The following is a 25,303-nucleotide window of genomic DNA, read 5'->3' on the forward strand; positions in this document are numbered from 1 at the left end:
ATGCCTTCACCTTATCATATTGTAATTAAATTTAGTAACGTACAGCTTGCTAGTGAATTTGGAATCTGTGTATGATATTAGATATCCAATGCAGAGAGAGCACTTTATTTCACAGAAATAAACACCATAGTTCTCTGTCTGTTCATTAGTTAGGTCCAAATAGACAATTGAAATGGTTTTCTGGACAAGCAGAACCCTAATATGTAGTATAATAAAAGAAAATAAGCTTATAACAGTTGAGAAGTTCATCTTTTAGTTAACTAATGCATATTCTCAACTGATTCTATAATCAGACAAGAACCCGATGGCTTTCTCTATATATATCGTAAGCTGTGCATTACTGGATACCTGTATCCATTAACCTCAAGCAGAAACAACCTCATAATCAGCAGAATTGAAGATAAGTACCATCAAATTAGAATGGAAAAGATGATTTACAGAAATACCTTATTGATATAGTTGGTATTGGGAAGATGAAAACAGTAGTGATCATTCAGAAAGGATGAGGTAGCTGTAGTATTCAACACTAAACACAAACATGAACTTCTTAAATGGAACTCATATTCAAGTAGAGTGATTGAGGTTAATTCCAAAATGAGGGAAAATGAGAATGAGATTTATTTTTGCTGGTAGTTCTGAAAGGGATGATAGCTGACAAAAAGAAGTATCTGGTTTGTATGGAGACCTAAATAGCAGTGCAGTAAATAGACCCAGACATATAATGTTTGACAAAAAATTGGAGAGAAGAGGAAGGTTAATAAGTACCTGTTGTATTTATTTCTGCTTGGGATATAGATTTTCGTTACTAGCATTTTCCACAGCATCATATGAAGAAAATTCAAACAAATATGAATGTCTCATTGACTGTGTTGTGATAATCAGGGCTTGAAAAGAAAAATTCTCATTCACTGATGGATGAGAATTTTAGATTTAAAATTACAGACAATTTCAATTTAAATTACCGATTTTATTTATATAATGCTGATTCTATAGTGTGTTGTAGGGTTTTTTTTTTGTGTGTATGTGTGTTTACCTTATTGCACTTGCTGAAGCAATCTGGTCATCAGATGTCTATTTTGTCAGTTATTGTTGAATTTGTCATATTAGAATACAGCCAATAAGAGGATGAGATGATGTGCATGCATCATTTTATCTTTTAAGAGTTCAAGCATACCAATGAAGCAACCAACTAATTACAACATGAAACCTAAAGATGCTACAAGCAGTAATTAGCTTATTTCATGCATAGTGATGGAATATGCAGAAAGTTGAAAAAAAAATTATTGCAATTTTTGCTTTATTTTCCCAAAATATATAATTACTTTAGACTGATTCTAAAAGTATAACCTAGAAGTTTGTCAATTGTTTTCTCAAATACTTCCATGTTATACAATATAACTAGTCTTATCTGTAAGCTAATATTTTGGAACCATTTTGAATGCAGAAAATTCATCATTATCAAATACTGGAATGTACCCTTTGGGGTGGGAGGGGGTGCAGGATATTATGATATTACTACATGAAATCATTACTAACTTTCATATTGCCAATTAATCAGTTATCTATCAAGACTCCAATATTATCATATCTTACATTTCTGTCTTCTAAGGTACTTTTTACTTATCAGTCTACCTAGATCTAGGTCTTCTTCTTCTGGTTCTTTTTCCTATCATCCTGGCAAAGAACACTTGCTTTGCTAACCTCTTTTCTCCCATTCTGATTAAGTGACCATTACCACATATTAGCTCTTTTAAGAATTTCAAATTATTTCCTAATATTCTCATTTTTAATGTGATATACTGCCATTGTTGCCATCTCCTTACTCCTGTAATCTTTCTTAGAACTCTCATTATGTGTTCTCCAGTCTTTGATCAAATGTTTGATTTTTTACCCAGATCTCATATATAAGTTAAAATTGGTTTGAACTCTGTCTTGTAAAATACAGTTAGTTTAGTGTTTTGACTTATTCCATAAAAATTATTCAGTTGATTTCCTGCCTTACCAACTTGGCTTATTCTGTTGTATATTTCCAAATTTTAATTTGCCATCTTCACTAAAAACTATGCCTAAATAGTTGAAATATTTTATTTGTTCTATAGATGTTCTGTTGAGAATGCAGCTGAAGTTTTCTGGGTTCCTGCTTATTTTCATGGTTCTGATCTTTTTTATTGCTGATTTTCTTATCAAATTTATTACAGCAGTTATTCAATTAAGTCAGGGAATCCTACAGACATGCACTGGATTTATTTAGAAGTATAACATCACCTGCATAAAGTAAAGAGCTGAAATTAAATATTCTTCAGTTTTGATATCATATTTAGTACCACATCTCTTTCATAATGTGATCCATATAAATGATGAATAACAGTGGAGATAATGTGTAGCCTGTCTCACACTTAATTTAACATCAATCCATCTTCCTGCACCTCTTTCAATTCTAAATGGTGAATTTCAACTCAAATATAGACTAAGTATTGTGTGATGTGATGTGATGTCCCGTTACCATATAACTATTGAATGGTGTTTCTCTTGGCATCTTGTTATATGCCTTTTCAGATCTACAAAACTTAAATACAGATCCTTGTTATATTCCCATGAGTTCTCATCTATTTGTCTTTAACTGAAAATCTCATTCTGACATCCTCTGTATGCTTGAATCCAGCTTGTTCTTCTCCAAGCTTCCCTTCCACAATTTTTCTTAGTCATTTCTCAATGAAAAGAACTTGAACATTGGACGGAAAGAACTTGATATTGTCAGAATCCAGGAATGCGTTAGCAGAGCTAATCTCAGGTGGTATGGTCAGTTAAACAGAATGGGAGAGGAAGGATTAGCAAAACAAGTGTTTTCTCTGCCAGTTGGCAGGAAAAAGACCCAGAGGATGACCAAGATATAGGTGGATTGATACAGTAAAAAGTGCCTTAGAGGATAGAAATATAAGAGCTGATAATGTTGAAGTCTTGACAGGTAACAGACTGATTTGGAGGAATATTGTAGATAGGAAGTTAGTAATGATGTGAATTTTTCATGTAGTATCATATCCTGTACACCCCTTGAGGATATATATCAGGAATTTGATGATGTTTCTCAATGATACTTGCATAAATCTTACCAGGAACACTCATTAATTTTCTTATTCAGCTTTATTTCTCTTTTTAGAGATGTACCATGAGAGCTCTACTCCAATCATATGAAATTTGACTCTTTGAATTAGGCAGTATATCCACTGTAGAACTTTTATACCTCCATATTTGTGCAGGACTAGTCAAATATCATCTATTCCAGCTGACTATCCATATTTCATGTTTTTGATGGCTTTTTCTACTTCAAGTATTGCTATATATTCCTGTTGAGTGTTTCCTACCACCACTGTCACTGCTTGTTTTATTTAGCAGTCTTTCAAAGTAATTAATCTGGACATCTAGAATATTTTTATTGTCACTTTTCATCTCACCGTGATCATCTATGATTCCTCTAACGGTACTCATTTCACCATTTCGAAGCTTTTTCAATAGTCTTTAGAATATTTTGCCATCCTCCTTATATTTATTTTCTATGTTCTTACCAAAGTCTTTCCATGATTATTGTTTAGCTTATTTTACATAGTGCTTTGCTTTATTACATTTTTCTGTCTATTCTCTAAGATCACATGTCTATTTACTTGCCAGGAACTTTTGATATGATTTCCTCTTTTGCTTGACTGCCTGCTTAACTTTCCAAGTCCACCATGGAGTTCTGATTTTTATCATTGTTACAGGCAACTTCATTACATGCTTTTCTCCTGATTGTTATTGCCTGAATATAACATCTTTTTTTCAAGTAACTATGAGTAGATTTGCTTGAATAATTACTAGGTTTCATTGATTTTTTTTTTATTTATTTATGTTAGATATATTTCCTCTATGTTTTGCTCTATATCACTAATAGCATCATCAGGAGGTTGTGTAACATAAGTAAAAACTAACAAAAATAAACAAAAACGTTTTCCAACAGCAGTTAATTTCTATAGGTTGAAAAGACTGGAATGATAGTTTTAATCACGAGTAATTACACACAGTCTCTTCTACATTGTTGTATGAGCTCTGTCTGTGATTGCTGGCATAGGAGAGGTCTTTAATGTTATATATGTTACTTAATGACTTCCAGATGTTGTGAAAGATAACTTGATTTCAATTTTGTATGCCTTTGAGAGGAAATGACTTGAGAGGACTCTTGTAACAACCTATCAAAGTAATTCTCTTCTAAGTAGAACATGGAGGATGGTTGCCAATTTGCTGTGTGATGTTCTTTGAGGATGTGTGCTACCAGTCCGCTTTTTTTCCTTCCCCTTTTGTTTTCAACATCGCCTAAATGTTCTTTGTTGCAATTTTGAAACTTCTCCCAGTCTAACCTACTTATCTTTCCAGAAGAACACAGAATCTTATATACACCTGAATGTTTATAAAAAGGAACTTTGCCTTTAGGGGACCATAGAAAATTTCACATTATTTTTGACTGCTTTTAATATTTTGGGCTATTTATCTTGATGTATTGCCAGTGTATAAAATGGATACCGTGCCTTTAATTAATTTCTGAGTTTTCATGGGATGGTTCATCAGAAAATATGATATCCAATAGTTGATGGCGTCAGCTATCAGCTATTGACGTAGAGGGATGTCTGTCTTATGTTCTCTCAAAACACTTACCTAATCTCCTCAAATCTCATATCAGACATGCAAATTCCTACCTGAAAATCTTGACACTTTTGTAGATAAACTTGCAAACATTCAGTTGAAGAATTTGAATAATCAGCTATAGCTCAGGCAACCTCAAAACCATGTGTATGATGGATATATGTGGATGACATCTTTATCATCTGGAAACACATCCAAAAAAAAAAAAAAAAAAAAAAAAAAAGACCTGGAAGATTTTGTATATTTTCTGAATAACCAACATCAGAAAATGGTATATTTTCTGAAAAATTAACATCAGAACAGCCTTCAAACCAGTCAAAACCTTATGAAGCTTTCTACGCTCCCCTAAAGACAAAGGTTCCTTTTTATAAACATATGAGTGTATATAAGATTCCATGTTCTTCTGGAAAGATATACATAGGTCAGACTGGGAGAAGTGTTTCGAAATCCTCACCAAAGAACATATAGCAATGTTGAAAACAAAAGGGAAGGAAAAAAGTATGCTTGTAGCACACATCCTCCATGCCCTACTTAGAAGAGAATTACTTTGACAGGTTGTTCAAAGAGTCCTCTGAAGTCATTTGCAGACTAAATAGAAATCAAGGAATGATCTTTCACATCTGGAAGTCATTAATTAATATGTGTAACATTAAAGACCTCTCCTATGCCAGTAATCAGAGACAGAGTCATCACAACAATGTAGATACTGCATGTAACATGCCTAATGATACTTGTGATTAAAATTATCATTCCATTCTTTTCAGCTTATAGATATTAACTGCTATTGGAGAATGTGTATATATGTGTATATATATATATATATTTTTTTTTTTTAACTTTTTTATCAGTTTTAACAGCATCATCAGGAGGTTAAGCACACTCCTGATGATGCTGTTATTTATATGATACAAGGGCATTTGAAAAGTTCTCAGCCTCAACCATAGATGGAAACACTATCTGCACAATTTTTTTTCTAAGTTGGTACATCTGCCATAAGCATCCATGTGAAATTGCTATTCATTCTATCAAGTAGCTTGTTTTATACAGCTGTCTGAAGCAAAAATGTTGTCTGTATCCCTTAAAATGGATAAAATTGAGTAATCGGTAATCGTGCAGTTATAAAATTCTTTGTAAAAGAAGGTTTAACACCAAAAGAAATTCATTCAAAAAGTTTATGGGCACTCTTCTCCTTCATTTTTGACAATTAAGAAATGGCCTGCCGAGTTTAAAGATGGCTGTACCAGTCTTGAAGATAATCCATGTGAAGGACGTCCAAAATGTGTAACAGCACTAGAAATCATTGATCAAGTGCACGATATGGTATTGGATGACCGGCGAGTCACAGTGTGTGAAATTGCTGAAACTATAGGCATTTCAAATGAATGTGTAGGATATATTTTGCATGAAGAATTGCAAATGAAAAAGCTTTGCACAATATGGGTGCCGTGCTTGCTCACAGCAGATCAAAAACACACTCGTGAAAATCTCTGGACAGTACTTGGAGCATTTTAACAAGAGTAAAAGTGAATTTGTTCATCCATTTATTACTATGGATGAGGCTTGGATTCACCATTACACACCAGAATCCAAACAGCAGTCAAAACAGTGGACAGAAGCCGGTTGTTCAGCACCAAAGAAGAAAAAGTCAGTTCCATCAGCAGGAAAGATCATGGCATCGGTGTTTTGGGATGCCAAAGGCATTTTGTTTATTAATTATCTTGAAAAGGGTAAAACAATAACCATGGAATATTATTCTGATCTTTTAACCAGAGTAGATAAAAAAAATTTGAGAGGAAAGATCCGGTTTGCAGAAGAAAAAAATCATCTTTCCTCAGGACAATTCGCCTTGCCACAGAGGTGTTTTGTCAAAGGGAAAATTAAGGGATCTGCACTATTTTGTTTGAACATCCACCCTATTCCCCAGATTTGGCTCCCTCTGACTACCAAAACTAAAACTCTTCCTCGCTGGTCACTGTTTTTCTTCGAATCAAGAGGCGATTGTAACTGTAGAGGGGTATTTTGCAGATCTTACTGAGAACCATTACAGAGACAGGATAATGGCACTGGAGCATCGCTGGAATAAATGTATTAGTTGTAAGGGAAATTACATTGAAAAATAAAAATTATTTTGAAATTATAAATTCGTTTTTTCATTGTTAAGCCGAGAACTTTTCAGACCACCCTTGTACACTACCTCGTTGGTATTCATGCTCATCACCTTGCAGTTTTCTTTGTGCATATTAACTGAACATTTCCTTTGCTGTCTACCAATTGCTCTTTCAAGCACATAGAACAGAATACTCTGATTTTGTGTATGTTTATATAGATGATTCAAAACAGTAATGGATCAAGATAATTTTGTGTCCTGGGCAGACTCTGGGTGTGATGCCTCTATTTTTTTTTTATTTTATTATTATTTTTTTTTTAATAAATACTTTCTTAAAAAATTGTATTTTTTCAAATTATTAATAATTTCATGGCTCATTATTTCTACTTATGATTTTTATTCGCTCAGATATACTACATAATAAAGAAAATGAAAATGATTACAAACAAAAATTACTGATTTTGCACTTTAATTTTAATTTAATCAATTATAATTTAGGTATATTTTTTCTTGATTTTAAATCTGAAAGCTTTTATTCTTTCACTAATGTCTATTTTCTGAGCAAGAGTATTTTGAATAGATAAGGCTAAAAATTTTAATCTCTCACTCCCTATTGTTGATTGCAAATATGTTTTGATAAATTTTAATTTGCTAAAACTTCTTTCAGTTGTTGCTGCCATTATAGGAATTGTCAACAAAATTCTCAATGCAACCCACGTATTTGGAACTATATTCTGCAAATTGATGTTGTCCGGTAGTTGGCTGTTTAGAGATTTAATTTCTTCAAAGAGTTCATTCCAGTCAATGTCACTACTTTTCTTCATTAATAATTGAATTCAAATCCATACAATGTTTTTAATTCGTTTAAATTGCCTATTTTAGTTAAAGAGAAAAGCCCAATTATGTTCATACTTTTTTATTTGCTCAAATCTTCAAGAGATGATAATGTTGTGTCTAAAATGATATTGAATATCATTGTTCTAAACTTTGTTTTCTCATCAACAGCAATGATGGCGTCTTCAGTTTTGTAATTAAATAATTTCTTTTTACGAACTATTCTTTTTTCTCCAAATATTGGCTCCATTCCTAAAAGTTTTAATAAATTTATAACAGTTTTTAAATCCATATTTTTTGCTTGCATAGATTTGCTTACTATATTTATCTGATGAAGTATGCCATACCACATCACTAACATAACTAAAAAGGAATAGTTGCAAAGTTTTTCCTGCTAGTGTTAAAGATTCAGATTTTGGTGGCTGCATCAGTGCATCATGTATTATATATTACTTTACATGGATAAGTAATTATTTTTGGAAGGAGTGTGGGCTCTAATCCCCTAGTGCCAGCTTTAGTTTTGGCATCCCCCTACATTTGGCACCCAGGGTGGGTGCCCAGTCATCCCATCCTTAATCCGGCACTGATTCAAAATCAGAGGCTCCGGTCACAACACAGTTGTAGTTAATTTTATTACATTAGTTTTGTTGTTGAAAATAACATACCAAGCATAATATCTACTTAGATCCCACTGGAATGTAGCATCTTTACTACCGAACTGCATGCCATAGAACTTGCATTGAAACACTGCCAAAGATGCATTATCTGTACAGACCCACAAAGCTCTCTACATGCAACAAGCAGTCCAAACATAATAACATTCAGTGCTCTCTCAGATCCAACATTTGTTTTCTTCGTTATTGATGTTTCATCTGGATGTACTCTGTTGGATTCCGCGCCATGTTGGAATTAAGGGAAGTAAGGCTGCTGCAGCTTAATTAGTTTCTTTGTCAAGATATCATCATCTGCCTGTCTTCTATACTGTAACACCCAGATTATAAAACAAACTTTTGTCCTGGTGACAAGCATTATGGAATAGACAGATGAACAATAAGCTCTTCCAAGTCTCTGTGTGAACCATTTACAAGAATTTGTTCTTCCTTTCCCACCTTCTCCATGGTGGTCAGTCATCTTACATACGTCTTCCTATTGATGGGTGATGACATACCTATGTGTAAGTTCTGTGGTTAAGTTTTATCCGCACACTCATCCTAATTGACTGTCTCAGTACATCAGTGAGCACTAGATAGTGATTGTAATGACAAAAAGCACTAAAATAGTGATTTTAGTAATCTGCCTAGGCCCTATACAGGCAGACAGATTTTTATCTGGTTCCTCGAGTATTCATTTTGTTCTTAAATTTCTACAAAGGATTAATGTATACAGATTGTATGCAGGTATTACTTTTTGTCCATACCTACTTTTATACCTGGATTTTCATATACACTGTTTTTATAGCTTTTTTACTATGTTATTTTTACAGCTGTTTATACGCTGCATTAACTACCAGTTTTCTTTTATGTAAGATGCTATGTCTTTATTTATTAGTTTATTACTTATTACCTTGTGTATTGCTCTAACCTTTATATTGGCACAGTAGTCCTTTGATGTCCTTGCACCAGTAAACCTCAAACAGTCAAACATCTTATCAGATAACTGAAAACTAATCCTTACTGGAACGTGACTTCATTGCCCTCCACTGAAAACAACCATCTTCTATCCAAGCCCTGCTGCTCTAAAAAATGGGTCTTTGCAGTCCATGATAAAAAATAATAATAATAATAATAATAATAAAAACCACCACCACCACCACCATATATTGTATTCAGTGACTTGAGTCAAAATTCCAGCTTCTCACTCAGCTTACACTACAATTCTTCCCCCCCCCCCAAAAAAAAATACAAAAATTATCACCAAATCCACAGCTGTCTTTGTAAGGACTAAAGTGCAGTGAGCTTCCTTCCTACTCAACTGGCAGTCAATTCATCTGGTGTAAATTCTTCACTTTTCACCTTTCTCACATCCTGGTGGTACCTTCATTATACCTAGTCTAGCCATAAATACTGTTACAACTTGAACAGTGCATAAACCTTTAATCTATCAGTAAATCATTTACAGCTTTCAGCACATACAAACCACATGTATAATATATAGCAACACTCAGTGTTCGAAATGTTCCCCTTGTCTTCACCAATGCCTGTGGCCTTGCAGACTTCAAGAAATGCTGCCACTACTCGTTCCAAATCCACCTTCAGGCTGATGATGCTGGAATGTTGTTTCTTGAAGGCTACTCTCTCAAGCTTTGACCACAATTTGAAGTCCAACAGATTCTGATTGGCACTTCCAGGTGGCCAATCAGATAGTGATGTGTGGTCAGGCACATTCGCCTCCAACCATTGTGTGGTCTTGCCTTATGTGCATAGGCTGAGTCCTGTTGGAAGATCCATCGTACTGTGAAACAAAGTGTTGATTATGGTCCCTGCCTCCGGTTCCAGCACAGTGTCTTAATACACTTTGGTGGGGGTTTTGATCCCTTTCTCGCAAAAATGTAATTTGGATACCCCTGTGTCAGTGATAGTTTGGCGGTGGTGGGTGACATATCAGGGGGTATCCAAGTTATTGTGACCTCTCTAAATCCTAGGTATTATGATATGTGCTATGTAACCATTGACCAAAATGACCATGACCATTTTGGTAGTTAAACAACTATTCTGTGGTGTAAATCTTCTCATCTGTAAAGAACGATTTCTGGCCAGAGACAAAGTATGTTTATTGTGTGGTATTCTTTCTTGACTATAATGTATATAAACTATTGCACTTTTTTATAATGTTAGTCAAGTGGCTTTTTATTTTATCGTCCTACATGTTTCGCTGATTTTTCTATCGGCATCTTCAGGGAATACAAATTAATAAGCTATATGAAGGTAACAGACTAGGTTATAACTGATGGTTCTAATTCATACAAAATTTCTTGTATGAATTAGAACCATCAGTTATAACCTAGTCTGTTACCTTCATATAGCTTATTAATTTGTATTCCCTGAAGATGCCGATAGAAAAATCGGCGAAACATGTAGGACGATAAAATAAAAAAGTGTAATAGTTTATATACAAAGTATGTTTGTTTTAGCTTGTTTTAGCTATTTATTTGATTGCAAATTGCAAATAGTGATTGCTTACTTTTTTTCCTCTTACTTTTGTACTTTTGTCAGATCTCAAGGGACTATAGGACAGTTAGTATCACATGATGTGCTTTTGGGTAGGTGGCGACTTTCTCTTGAACTCTTTGGACGGGTATTTGTGGATGATGTTGGAGCTGAGTCAGGATCAGTAATTAGTGAACTTGGAGGATTTCCTGTAAAGGAAGCAAGATTTCGTAGAGAAATGGAAAAAATTAGAAATTCACAACAAAGGGATCTCCTGTTAAAGGTAATAGTATAAAAATTTTTTCTTTTGTTTTGTTTTTATATATACTTAATCACTATAAAATGTAGGGAGAAAATAAAAGTCAGTATATAATTCAATAAATGCACACTTGATTAAAACATCATATAAATGTTCTTCAAGTGCTCTTGAAATTCATTCCCTTCATTGCTAGATCTTACAGAAATGTGATTTCTTTGTTTCACTTTATAAGCTACAGAAGATATTCACATTCCCTTAAAATTCATTCATTTCCAGATCTTAGAGAAATGTAATGAGCATTGGAATGCTTTTTGGTTGAAATAATTTGGGTTCAAATCTCATCTAGGATGGAAAAAAAAACCTTATTATTCCTTCTGATACTGGCTAATTCATGTTCAGTTGAATGTGAATTAACCAGTCTTATATGGAAGTGACAAGGTTTTTCATCCTACAAAATACAGTTCCATCTGTTGGGAATATATTGAATCTATATAAGGAGCTTTCAGTTGAAGGTGTTTGGCCCCTTATAAAGTAAGTGTTTCTTCAAATAGAAACGTGGGGGTATTCATCCCACAAATCAGGCAGACTGGCCAGAAAACACTTCCAGTTAACAGAGGTAAAATAATAGCTTCATAGCACTAGATTGGTAGTTTCAATTAGGGCTAACCTAACTCATGCATCCACAAAATGTTGAATCTATAGTACATTAGTACCCATACATTGACTAAGGTTTGCCTTGGTTTGTCAAATAAATAAGAAGAATGCAGTGCACACTGTCAACAAGACTGTGGATAGTATTATTGGTCATTAACATTAAAAGGAATTAATGGTGAGGAAGTAATTGGTGATAGAATGAAGCCTTACAGCACTCCTGCATTGATGAAGAAGCCCAAAGCCATCCGTCATAATACACACACACACAGCGAATGACCGGAGAGAGCGAGAAGACTAGCTCAGTTACAGAGAGTGGAAGATAAACTGAAGGATGACAATTTACCTTGCAGGTCTTAGTAAGGACTAGAAGCAGCAAACTTTCCTCCTGCCATTTCAACAGGAGGCAAGTTTGCTGCTTCAAAGTGCAATTTGAATTTGTTTCTGCATTTTTGCATTTTTCTCCTGCTTCAGTGTAGTAAGCTAGAGCTTGAAGCTAGAATTCTTTGCAGCCACTTGCATTATGGTGAATTTTTTTTTTCTTTCACTGAACATCTGCTACACCTTGGTATGCACCGTCTAGTTAGCCTGTGGCTTGCAAAATGGGCAAGAATTCTGGGTGAAGTAGGAAAATGAAGTCCTTCATACTGGTAAGAATGATATCTGTAACTCACACTGAACAGATGTTGGGATCCGAAGAGCAGAAGCAGTAATCCGTTGAAAGGAAGAATAGAAGTTCTGAAGATAGTCCCATTTGTTACCTTGGTAGTATCAGAGTACGTAAGGTTAGGAAGAGGGTATCGTGTGGACCTTAAACTTTACACAAGAAGATCATGGTCTGGGTCAGTGAGCAGAGAGGCGATCTCTACGTTATGTATGGAAGGAGAGTAGATAGGGTTATTAGTTCATGTTGCAGGTATGATTTGTGTCAGATCATTCTGTATAGCAAGTGCCTTGCTGGAAAAGACGTCGACGGATGTCCTATAGGCAAGGTGCATTGTGCCATGTAATGAGTAATGTGTTTGTAGCCAGTATAAATTGGAGGAATGTGATGTTCCCAATTCAGTGCAACTGTGTCTAGGTGAAATGGATGCAAGAAGGGAACTAACTGATGGAATTTGAATGAGGTGTTGTGATAGGATGCCATGCTGCAGGCCTATATCTGTTCGGCAAATTGAGCCATCCCAGGTCAACAGTCAGTGATACCATACTGAGATGGAAGCATAGGGAGTTAACTGCAAGTGCTACCTGTAGTAGATAACCCACTGCACTCATTGAACATGACTGTAGGGTTTTGCAAAAGATCATATGTGAAAACTGTGTTTCTTCAGCTGACATGTTGAATGTAGAATTTCAGGCATTGACTAGAACACGTGAATCTGCACTAAAACATCATAATCATGGCTAATAACATGGGTTTCCATGATAGGACTGCGATATGCAAGCCCCACATTACCCAAACCAACATGCAGCGCAGCATCGTCTTCAGTGGTGTGAAGAGCATGTACAGTGGAACGTGGGAGCTTAGAAAGTTGTTATGGAGCAACAAATTATGCTACATCATCTACCAATCAGATAGGCAGATGTGGCAGATGAGAGTACAGCTTTTAAACAGTTGTGCCAGTGTACAGGCACAAGATAGTATACTGGACTGAACATAATGGTTACTCTTTAAGGGGATTCCTGGTCAGCAAATAGCCTTGCTTCTGTTACTTTTATAAGGGGGAGGGAGCTATTGTGACGGTTGTATACTTTGCACAGAGGAGTTGGATGGAATTCTCCATAAGAATCTATTACTGTATATTCTACATCCCTCAAACTTTCAACTCAACATGAAATAACAACCATGAAAAGCCAAACAAAGAAAATTAGATTACCTGCAGATGAAAACAAACTTCCCAAAGCTTACTCGATTCACTTCATAAATATACATGGTCTTAGGTCCAACCATAAGAATGTTCATTTTCAGTCTGCAAAACTTCCTAAAGGAACATTTGTGCATATACAATCAACTCTCATTATAACAGACTACTGAAAAACTGCCAACCAAAGCTATATAGGAACTGTGCTTTGCTTAATCACTATAGTAAACCATCTGATATAACAAACTGTACCTTGTCAAAGAGTTTTAATTTAGAAATTCCTCGTTTTTGTTCTGTGGGTAAACATCTATCAGCCTCCCATTCTATCAGATTCATTTGTTTTCTCTATTGCCCAGCCAATATTTATTATTATCTGAGATATTAATTATATAATATCACCAGCCATTCTGGAGTTGATTTCCTTTCATTAAATGTTTTCTCTGATCCAGCTTTCCAAATATCGAGGTCATCATGGAGATTTTAATGATTATTACTGAAACTAGCATTCCCTTTCCTGCTACATAGATCAAACCGATGTATATAAATTGTTCACATGCCTACCAGAACAGTAACCAATCTCCAAATTCAATCTGTTTTAACATTGGTCATCTAAGTAGACTGTGGATGCTGCTTGCCCTTCAAGTAATTCTGATCACAATTTATTGTTGAATGCCAAGCAGGATGATCTTTATGAATTCTGTGCCTTGTTTTATTTTCTTGGGATTAGTTTTGTGATCCAAATATGTGCATTGAATGCATCACTGAAGCAGTTCTTTTTTTTAGTGTGTGTGTGCGCTATCAGCTAACGCCTTTTTATTCCCGTATACGGGGAGTAGGCGAGGCCATTTAGCCCTATCTAACTTTGGAGACTGAGTGGGCAGTTCAATCTCCACTGGTACCAATCAGAGATAGATGGCCCAAGGCTATCACTAATTAAGTGGTACACGGTGAAGAGAGACGACTCAAATGTGCCGCCATCTCGTAGTCCCTAACACAATATATTTAATATCTGAAATAATGTGGGTTCTACAGTCGATTTTCTTGAGTTTACAGGACGAAAAACCCACTTGCCTATGCCAGAGATCGACTAACTCAGGAACCGGTCAAAAAAAGGCTTAGAAAAATTTCCTCTAGTCGCCAACTAGACTCAAAACCAAGTGCGTGTGTGTGTGTAAAATTATTTCTCATCCTGATTTAAATGCTCATCCATTATCTGAATGGTTTGCTTCTCTTAGAAGTGTATCAAGACTGCATGAAATAAGAACTGGATATATTGTAATTCAATTTCATTGAGTTCTTCATCTTCCTTTTTTGTTAATACTGAAACCTAGCTGCAAGCAAACTCTCAGCACATCCAAACTGATTTTGCAATAACTAAAAGTAGGAAGCTTGTATCATGTTCTGGTGGTGGTGGTCCTTTCTGGTCTCTTCCAAAACTATTTGCTATAACTTTTGTCCAACTGCACTTCGACTTCTTTTGCACTCCAGTGGTTCCATTGCGGTAATTCCCAATCTTGTAGCTTCTTAATCTCACCCCCCCCTCTTAATCACCCTCTCTCTTTGATTTATTGAAAGAATCAAAAGATTCTTGTCCACTCAGGACACCAAAAAGCCTCCTAGTTCTGATGGGATGGCATTTCTCCATTTTTTGACCAAAGGTTTCTGTTCCAGAATTCTTTTTATTGCAGTGTTACTTATCCTGCATCCTGGAAATTTGCCTATATTCAATCCATTCATAAGAAGGGTGACATATCCCTGCCATTTAATTACTGTCTACCTGCACTCACTTTAGTTTTTAAAGCGATGAAAAGAATTATGGGGGCAGGGGGGCTGAAAAGTTCTGATAGACATCTAGAACAAAATGACACCAAAAAATGCAATTAGGGAAAGACTTTTCTAAGAGGATTGCAAATGATGCAGCAGCATTATAAAAAGTGTATAGCACTTCATGGGGAATATGTGGAATAATAGTTTATGCACATTTGTTGTCATTTTAGTCCTAGTCATTTATGAGCACTTTCCAGCTGCCTTCCCCCCCCCCCTCTCCACCATAACAACGGAGGAAACTTCATGTAAAAAACTTCATTAGCGTAGAATTTTCATCTAAGCATCATCAGTACACGATTACAGAATGCAATTAAACATTAACAGACAATTCTAAAAAGCACCACCTAGGAAGTACCAGTTAGGAAATTATATAACTATAATTTCCTAACTTATTTAAAAATATATATATTATGTTTGGATAATATAAAGTTAGTGCTTTTTAAATCAGCTAATCTTTCCCATCTTCCACAAAGGGGATAGACATAGGCCATCAGATCTGTTTAAGTTAGGACTGTGAAGTAAAGTTTCATACCTATCTTTTATAAAGCCATTCTATGAGGAAATGACTTTTTTGAAGAACCCTTGTCTTCTTCCAATGAACTTCATGTTTGTTGACAGCATGCTCTGCAATGTCCAGACTTCAGGCTCATGGAATTTAATTTAAGACCTGTAATCTAGCTAAATAAAAGCAGATTGTTCAAAATAAGATACCTCACAAGAGCAAGGAATCTGGTAGATGTCTGGATAATTGAGAAGTGGAAACTAAAGTTTTTTGGACATTTAGATATGCAGAATAAATAACAGCAGAAAGATCAAAACCTTGATACTTGTTATAATGGGTGGTATATTTACCCACTGTGAGAGTGGGTCGATGATGTGAAAGAGTAGTTTGGAAAGTTTGCAGGTTTGCATCAATGCCCATGGGATCCAATGCCCAGATCAATGGGCATTGGACCCCATGGGCACTGATGATGAATGCATTATATATAATTTAAAAACTGTGTTTTAGCAGAACCCATACTGTTTGAAACTACATTATGTGAGGTATTGGTGATTTGATTTAGAGGACTATATATATATATTTTTTTTTTTTTAATAAAAAATAAATTTTCTTTTCTTAAATAGACTTTTTAATTAACCCTTATATAAAAATACAACAGTTTTGAGATGTTGAAACTTCTTAACATATGGTAAAACATTAATTAGCATAAGTGCATCTATAATATGTATTTAATGCTTGTTCTTTTTACATAAATTTTTTTTGTAGATTGAACGAGATCGAACTTCCTTGTTGCAACAAACTTTTAAAGAATTAAATACACAGTATAACAACTACAGTCGAAGAAATACAGCTGGAACACCACCACTAACTGTTTCACGAGTTAAAGTGACATTTAAGGATGAACCTGGTGAAGGTAGTGGAGTGGCAAGAAGCTTTTATACTGCCATTGCTGAGGTGACAGTTTCTGCTAACATAATTTGTTGTTTCATGTGCAAATTATCACAATTTTTAAGATCAATTTGTAATCAGTGATATATTATTATTTTCTGGCATGTATAACACACAATTATAACACACTCATTTACTGTAACTTAGTACTAAAAAAAAAGTTCCAAGTGATGTTCATCAATAATAATGTATAGTGTTATTCTAAAGCAAATTCATATTAAAAGTTATTCATGTGATCTCCATGAGTACATAATGAAAATAAACTGCATTATACTCTGATAAGATAGTTGACCATCAGATCAAATAATATTTTATGATTCGTGTTTCCAATCAACAAACCGTTTCCAAATTCATTTGTTGTTTATCAGGTGATCTGCCTTCATGCTTAAATCTTTTAAAGCACCAGTTTCTGCATCATCTACATTATCTTGAATTCGATTCTCATCATGACAAAAGGGATCTTTATATGGGCTTTTTCAAATGAAAGTCAGTTAGCTGATCTCACACTGTGGTAGCAAAGTTTTTTCTCCTGGAAACTTGGGTTTTTCATTCTCTATAAAGGCAAATCACCCATGAACATATGCAATTTACAGACAAAAAAAAATACTGTTGTGGTGGTGGTGGTGGTGGTGGTGGGGAGTAGATGGCATTGATGGTAGTACTGTCATTGTGTATAGTCGGAAAATTAAATAGTAGTGGAGACGGTGAAGTATATGTTACCGTCTATCAAACTATCAGTGGAGAGCAGACTGCCCTCCCCTGATGAGTTTTTGGATTCCTTGGAGGTGTTACAATAATGTTAATAATAATCTGGCAGTATCTTGATTTTCCAGTTTTTTTTTGTTTTCCTGTCATTTTGTCTCAAGTATTTCATTTTCTTATGTTTTGTCAAATATAATCTTGAATATTACTGTTAGTCTAATTTTACTAGATTTTTATCTCCATTTTTCTGCCATCTATTCTCTACTCTAATTATCCTTTCTTTGAACTCTCTTATTTGTGCTATTCAGTCTTTTATGAACTGTGTTCATAAAAGTTCAAATACTCTCTTACAGTCAGTTTTCATTATGGCAAACTCTCTCAAACTATAAGAGATGTCCAAGAGTTATCTCTGTATACACACACACACACACACACTGCTCGCTTTAAATTTTTTGGCTGATTTTTCTACTTCTACTTTATAAATTCACTCAACTGGCTTTCCACCATGCTATCCTTATTATTATTTATTATTATTATCATCTGAGACCTTCAGGGAGTCAAGAACTCATCGAGGGAGGTTATAAATCACCCAAACCAGCTATCATACCTTCCCTTAAATTCATTCACACTAGATGCACACACTACCCCTAAAGGCAAATTATTCCACTCACTCACTGCTCTCTGGGAGGAAAAACCTAGCACTTATCCCTTTCGGACTGTGAACAAACTTAACCTGCATGGATGTCCCCATGTTCTCTCACCACCTTCTATATGATGAAAAATTTCATCAGTTGATATCTTATAACACCAATTCAAAAGTTTATAGACCTCTATCGTATCACCCCTCTTTCTCCTGTTAACCAGAGGTCTGCAGTCCACATACTTGCAATCTATCCTCATAATCTAAATCCCATAATTTGGATATAATCTTTATAACTCTTCTTTGCACCCTTTCCACAGCTTTTTTATTCCCTTGGTAGGAGACCAAATCTGCATGCAATAATCCAGGTGTGGTCTTATCAACCTTATGAAGAGGCAAAATGACTTCCTTATCGTTACATGTCAAGGTTTGCTTCAACATTGCAATTATCCTCTGAGTTGTATTTGCAACTTTCGCTTTGTTACCTTTGAACTTCAAATTCCTATCCACCAATATGCCAAGATCCCTTGCCTCCTCAGTTTCTTGTAACACAACCTCGCTAATATAATGTCTTTAACTAGAACTCTAATCATGCCAAAGTGCATAACTTTACAATTACTAACATTAAACTGACAGCCATTTTCATTTGTCCAAATTTTCAGTCTATTCAAATCATTTTGTAATTGCTGGATATCAGTAGCATCCCTGATTGCCCTGCCTAATGTCATTAATGTATAGATTGAATTTTAGTAATGGCCCAAGGACTGAACCCTGAGGTACACCACTGGTAACCTTAAATCTGGCAAATTCACATCCACTGTATACCACTTTTTGATATCTGTCTGTCAACCATCTCCCTCATTCAAGTCAAGAGTTTATATTCCAATCCTATATTCTCCAGTTTATGCAACAGTCTTTCTTGTGGTATCCTATCAAATGCCTTAGAAAAATCCAACATTATCATAGTGTATCCATTCCCTTTATCCAACTCGGCCGTAACATTGTTATAAAATATGAGCAAATTGTTAAAACATGACCTTCCTTTAGTAAACCGATGCTGTTCCTTGCAGAATATAGCATTATAAAATATATACACATTTACAGAAGAATATTATTTAATTTGCCAAATATTTCAGTCTGAATATTACAGGCCATCTTTAGTGGCTACATAGGAATAGTTTTAAAAAACAAGGTAGTATACGAACAATTGATCATTCACAAATAGAAAGAGCCGCGTGATGTCATCTTGCTAAGTATTAAAAGAGTAAACGTTTTTTATCAGAGTCTTGATTAAATTAAAGATATTACTTCAGAAATTTATGTAATAATCTTAAATAACATTAGACTAATATAGGAAATTAGCTGTATACAAGACAGTGTTCAAACCAGTTTTAACTTATGGATCTGAGAGCTGGGTCAGAAGTAAAACACTTGACCAAAGACTGGAGACCGCAGATATGAGAGTCCTGAGAAAGATTATAGGTGTGAACAGATGGCATCAATGGCAATATCATATTAAAAACAAGGATATTAGGAAAGAACTTGACATTGTCTGCATCCAGGAATGCATTAGCAGAGCTAATCTCAGCTGGTATGGTCACCTAAACAGAATGAGCGAGGAAAGATTAGCAAAACAAGTATTCTCTGCCAGGTTGGCAGCAAAAGACCCAGAGGAAGACCAAGATATAGGTGGATTGATACGGTACAAAGTGCCTTAGACGATAGAAATATAAGATCGATAATGTTGGAGTCTTGACGAGTAACAGAGTGATTTGGAGGAAAATTGTAGATAGGAAGTTAGTAATGATATAATTTTTTCATGTAGTACTATCATATCCTGTACACCCCTTGTGGGTACATGGCAGGAATTTGATGATGATAATATAGGAAATTTAAATGTGTATATGTTTTATAATCCTAATGTCACAAGTATCTTTGAAGAATCAAAGAATATAGTATGTTTGTCTACCCATTTCTGTATACGAGTTCTTACCAACTTCTCTAAAATCTTCACAACCAACAAGAGATACTGATAGGTCAGTAGTTAGACACATCAGTGTTTGCACCACCCTTGTACAATGAAACTATCATACATTCCTTCTATTCCTGTGGTATCATTCCTGAGCTGAGACTCAAGTTATACAAACATGTATAAGTATATGGAAGCAGTAGCCAATTCGGTTGAACATTCCTTTAGCAAACAGGCTGATATTCCATCTGTCCCTATAGACAAACTCTTATTCAGGTTATGCAAGAGCTCTTCAAATTCATTTTCATGAACCTCTAACTCTTCATCCATTGTAGCAGTAGCACTGTGCACCATGTTACATACACCTGGTTGATAAAAAACTTAGCAAAGTGAGCACTCATTAACTGAACAATCTCATTAGCTTCCGACATTCGAGTACCATCTGCATTCAGTAAAGTTATTCTTCCACATTCATTCTTACTTATGCTTGCTGCATAATGATACAGTTCTTTTGGATTGCCTTTAGCTTGCATGGCCAATTTCTTTTCATGCTTCGATTTAGCTTTCTTCACAATGCCCATTACTTTTCTGGCCTGAGCTTGATATATTTCATAACTCCTCTCACTCTTGTTCTTGCTTAATAAGGTTGCACATCCATTTCACTCTCAATGGATTCATTCAGATACCGCCTCATTTAAGCACTTCTTCAAAGATTCCCATGCATTGCTGAGTTTTCCCATTCAATAACTGATACCATGGGACCAAAGATAGTATTCTCCTAAGTTGATCATAATTTCCAGCGTTGTAGTTCAGCATGTAACCTGTTTTAATTGGAACATCAATACAATTAGATACTCCCCAAGAAAGTACAGCATGATCGCTGTCACCAATTGGTGGTAAAATAGCTATATTCTTGAACAGAGACCCCCCCCTTTTTTTTTTTTTTTTGATGCTACGAGCAAATCCAAAATTCTTTGACCTCGAGTTCCTTCTTTCACATGCTGCTTGAGAAAGTCATCTCACAACAATTCAATAAATTCCTCTTTTTTTCTTATCATGAGATTTTTCTTCAACCCAATCAAAGTTTGGAAAATTAAAGTCACCCATAAGGCTAAATCGGCGATGCATTTTTTTGTCACCTGCAACTGAGCTGCCAGGTCTGTAGCAACACCCCCACCATATATTTCATTCTGTTAACTTCCACTTCACACCAGATGGACTCAAACTCGCCACTACATGGGACATTGTTACGATCATTGTTTTCTTGTGTTTCTACCCTAATTTCATTATCTGTTTTACTTGTTCAATTTGTTATATTCACTAATAATTTTGCTTAAATGTCTAAATTCTGCAGTTTTATTAATGATAATGTAGTTAATATATTCAGCTCTCATACCTTGTTTTCATAGCTGAAGTCTCTTTATTGTTAATTTTTATATCAAATTTGTAACATCAAACTCCTGACTTGTAACCTCGGGATGTACAGATATTATGATAGTACTACACGAAAAAGTTACATTATTACTAACTTCTGATCAACAGTTTTCATCAAAATTAATCTGTTATCTGTCAAGACACTAACATTATCAGATCTCATATTTCTGTCTTCTGACTCACTTTTTTACTGAATCCATTTACCTACATCTTGGTCTTCCTTCAGGTCTTTTTCCTGTCAAAGAACACTTGTTTTGCTAATCTTTCATCTTCTATTCTATTTAAGTGATCATTCTGTCTGAGCTTAGCTCTGCTAACAATGTCAAGTTCTTTTGTAATATCCTCATATTGATGAACAGCAATAAACAGATGGTTGTAGTCAAACTACAAGATTGGGACCATAACCATTGATTGATATGCTATAGCAAAAAGAATTGAAGAATTTTTTGCTGTATTATATCAGGATGACGAATTAAATGAAGAAGAAGAATACAAATACAAAATAGCTGAAGTACCACAGGTTCTGCCAGAAGAAATTTTGTGGAGCATCCAAAGCTTGCAAAATGGAAAAGCTGCAGGTGAGGACGGAATTATAGCCGAACCTCTACAAGCAGGTGGAGAAATGATCTGCAAAATCTTAGCAAAACTATTTACCTTTATGTCTGAAAAACAATTATGTACCAAAACATGGAAAAGGCTACCCTAATTCTGATACATAAAAAAGGTGAATTAGAAGACTTGACAAACTACTGACCCATCAGTCTGCTATCGGTCTTGGCTCATAGGCTCTGTATCACTCTAGACCTAGTATAACCAAAAGAACAGACAAGCTTTTGAAGTGGCTTTAGTACAGTGAACCAGTCTTGGTTTTATTGATTATGAGAAAACCTTTCATTCAGTAAAAACTTGTGCAATACTTAAAGCATTATGAAACCAACAAGTGGAGGAGCCATACGTCAGGACTATGAAATCAGCATACACCTATGCCACAGCAGCAATTCATTTCAATAGAAACATCTCTACTGTGGAAATACAGAGAGGTATAAGACATGGTGACACAATATCTCTAAAATTATTCACAGCATGCCTAGAAGAAATATTCAAACTTCTTGATTGGGAAGGGAAATGTCTGAAGATAAATGGAAGATATTTAAGCCATTTACGCTTTGCAGATGACATAGTTATCTTCACTTCAACTGCGCATGAATTACAAACTCATATCCACGAATCCAAATCGCTAGCACGAAATTAAAAGTTGCACGATGCTTTGGTGGAAAGCATTTGGAAAATTACATTCAATATTCAAAATCCAACTACTATTATGTCTGAAGAGAAAAGTTTTTAACCAATGTATTCTTCCTATATTGACGGATGGCCGTGAAATATGGACATTAAAAGCAAAGGAAATTCAAAAATTAAGAACAACACAATTAAGTATCGAAAGAAGTATGCTTGGTATCACAAAAGGAATACATGGATAAGAAATCAAGCTTGACATCATAGGAAGAGCAAAACATCTGAAGTGACAATTGGCTGGGCATATTGCTTGAAGACATGATCAATGATGGACAAAAGAAGTACTGGATTGGATTCCATGGGAGGAAAAATGACCACAACACCAACCTAAATCATGGTGGATTAATAATATCATCAGATTTGCAGGAGTGGCATAGGAAAGGAGAGCCACGGACAGACAATTTTGGAGTAATGGAAAGGCAGTGTCAATCCAGCGGTGGAATGAGATTGGCTGATGATGATCCTCATTTTTAATACAATACTACCATTGATGCCATCTGTTCACTTCATATCATTAATCTTTATTAGAACTTTCATATCAGAGGTCTATAATCTTTGATGAAGTATTTTATTTCTAATCCAGTTCTCAGATCCATATAAAAATGATCTGAACTGTCTTCTATACAGCTAATTTAATGTTTTGACTGATTTCTTTCTTATTCCATATAAATTTATTCAGCTGACTTCATACCATACCAGATTTACTAATTCTGTTGTCTATTTCCATATTTAATTTGCTATGTTCACTAAAAATGATGCATAAATAGCTGAAATGTTTTACTTGTTCTATAGGTTTATCATTCAGGATAAAGTTGACGTTTTCAATGTTTCTGTCTATTTTCATTGTCTTTATCTTTTTATTGCTGATTTTCATGCCAAATGTATTACAACAGTTATTCAATTTAGTCAGGGAATCTTTCAGACTTTTAACTGGATTTATTCAGAAGTATAACATCATCTGAATAAAGTAAAGAGCTATGATTAACATTGCCAATTTTGATAACAGCCTTAAATCAGTGTCCTTCATAATGTGATCCATAAATAATGAATAACTGTGGAGATAATATGCATCCTTATCACACACCCAATTTAGCATCAGACCATCTTTCTGTACCTCCTTCAAGTCTAACTGCTGATTTACAGCTTAAATAGAAACTACGTATTGCTTGTTATAATGTCCGATTTATGGCATATGACTGTAGCATTTTGAAGAACTTTCCTCTAGGAACCTTTTTTTATATGCCCAATTTTTTTTCAACTATTTCTCTTGAAGTGAAAATCTGATCATGACAACCTCTATTTGGCCTGAATCCAGCTTGTTCTTCACCAAGCTTCCTTTTCATAATTTTTCGTAGTCCTTCTCGAGTATACTTACATAATTCTTACATCCAATTTTGTTTCCATCTTTAATGAATGAGTACTATTGAGAGCTCTATTTCCAATCATCTGAAATTTGACCCTTTGACCATTCCTTTTGAATTATGCAGTGCAGCCGCTGTAAAACTTTTTATATCTCCATATTTGAGCATTTCTGGTACAATTTCATCTACTCCAGCCTGCTTTTCCTCCATTTCAGTTTTTAATGGCTTTTTCTACTTCAGGTATGGATATGTATTCCTGTTGGAAGTTTTCTTCCACTGTGTTAACCCTGCTTTCTTCATTCATAGCAGTCTTTCAAAGTAATTACTTCAGACATTTAGAATATCTTTATCTTCAGTTTCTTGACAACTTTATATCTGATTCCTTTTATGGTACTTTTTCCTGCATTTCTAAAATTATTATTTTCAAACTCTTTCATTTTTTCTTTAATAATGTTTATGTAATTTAGTCTATGGCTCATTTCTGAAAGCTGCTTAACTTTGATTTGTTTTAAAGCTTTTCTGACACACTCAGAAAAAAAAAGGGTCGGGGGAGAACTCTTTCCGGTCACCAGAATTCAAGGAGAACCGGCCTACAAGTCCGGAACACAGAGGGTTGGGGGGGGGGGGGGGGTAGTGTGTGTGTGTGTACACTTAAACCTCTTTTTTATGTGAATTTTTTTTACACAAATTGGGATATCAAAAAAAAATTTTTTTTTTACGCGATTTTTATTCACTTTTACGCTACCAACTGAAAGTCTAAGTTAGGAAAAAATCCGTAATTCAAGAAAATTCTGAGAATTTATAGAATTGCATTCTCGTTTCAATTAAGAAAATTCTAAATTCTTATGAATTTCATTTATTGGGAATGCCCCGAATTACAGTACATAACTGCTGCTCATAAAATAGCAGTTCTTAGCAGTTTGAATTCGGTGTTTGAGTAGACAACACAGTTACCGCATTTTTTTACATTTGCATTTGCATTTTTTAAGTGAAATCAAAATAAAAATCGCGTTATAAAATTAATATATTTGCCACGAAATAATAAATGGCAAGCTATATGTAATTTTCAAACTTACATTTCATTAACCGAAGAT

General features: G+C 34.8%; 1 protein-coding gene across 5 annotated transcripts in view; it reads left to right on the forward strand.

The window, feature by feature from the left end:
* Positions 1–25,303, forward strand: part of hyd (E3 ubiquitin-protein ligase hyd) — a 680,323-nt gene that overhangs the window by 533,604 nt on the left and 121,416 nt on the right. For all 5 annotated transcript variants that reach the window (XM_090411567.1, XM_090411569.1, XM_090411568.1 and 2 more), the window contains 2 exons: positions 10,825–11,041; positions 16,625–16,813. In XM_090411567.1, coding sequence (XP_090267693.1) covers positions 10,825–11,041; positions 16,625–16,813 — 406 coding nt within the window. The remainder of the gene's footprint in view (positions 1–10,824; positions 11,042–16,624; positions 16,814–25,303) is intronic.

The sequence above is a fragment of the Typopeltis vanoorti genome, chromosome 21 (genome assembly GCF_054136105.1).
Source record: "Typopeltis vanoorti isolate ZY-2024b chromosome 21, IOZ_Tvanoo_1.0, whole genome shotgun sequence".
NCBI classification, from domain to species: Eukaryota; Metazoa; Arthropoda; class Arachnida; order Uropygi; family Thelyphonidae; genus Typopeltis; species Typopeltis vanoorti.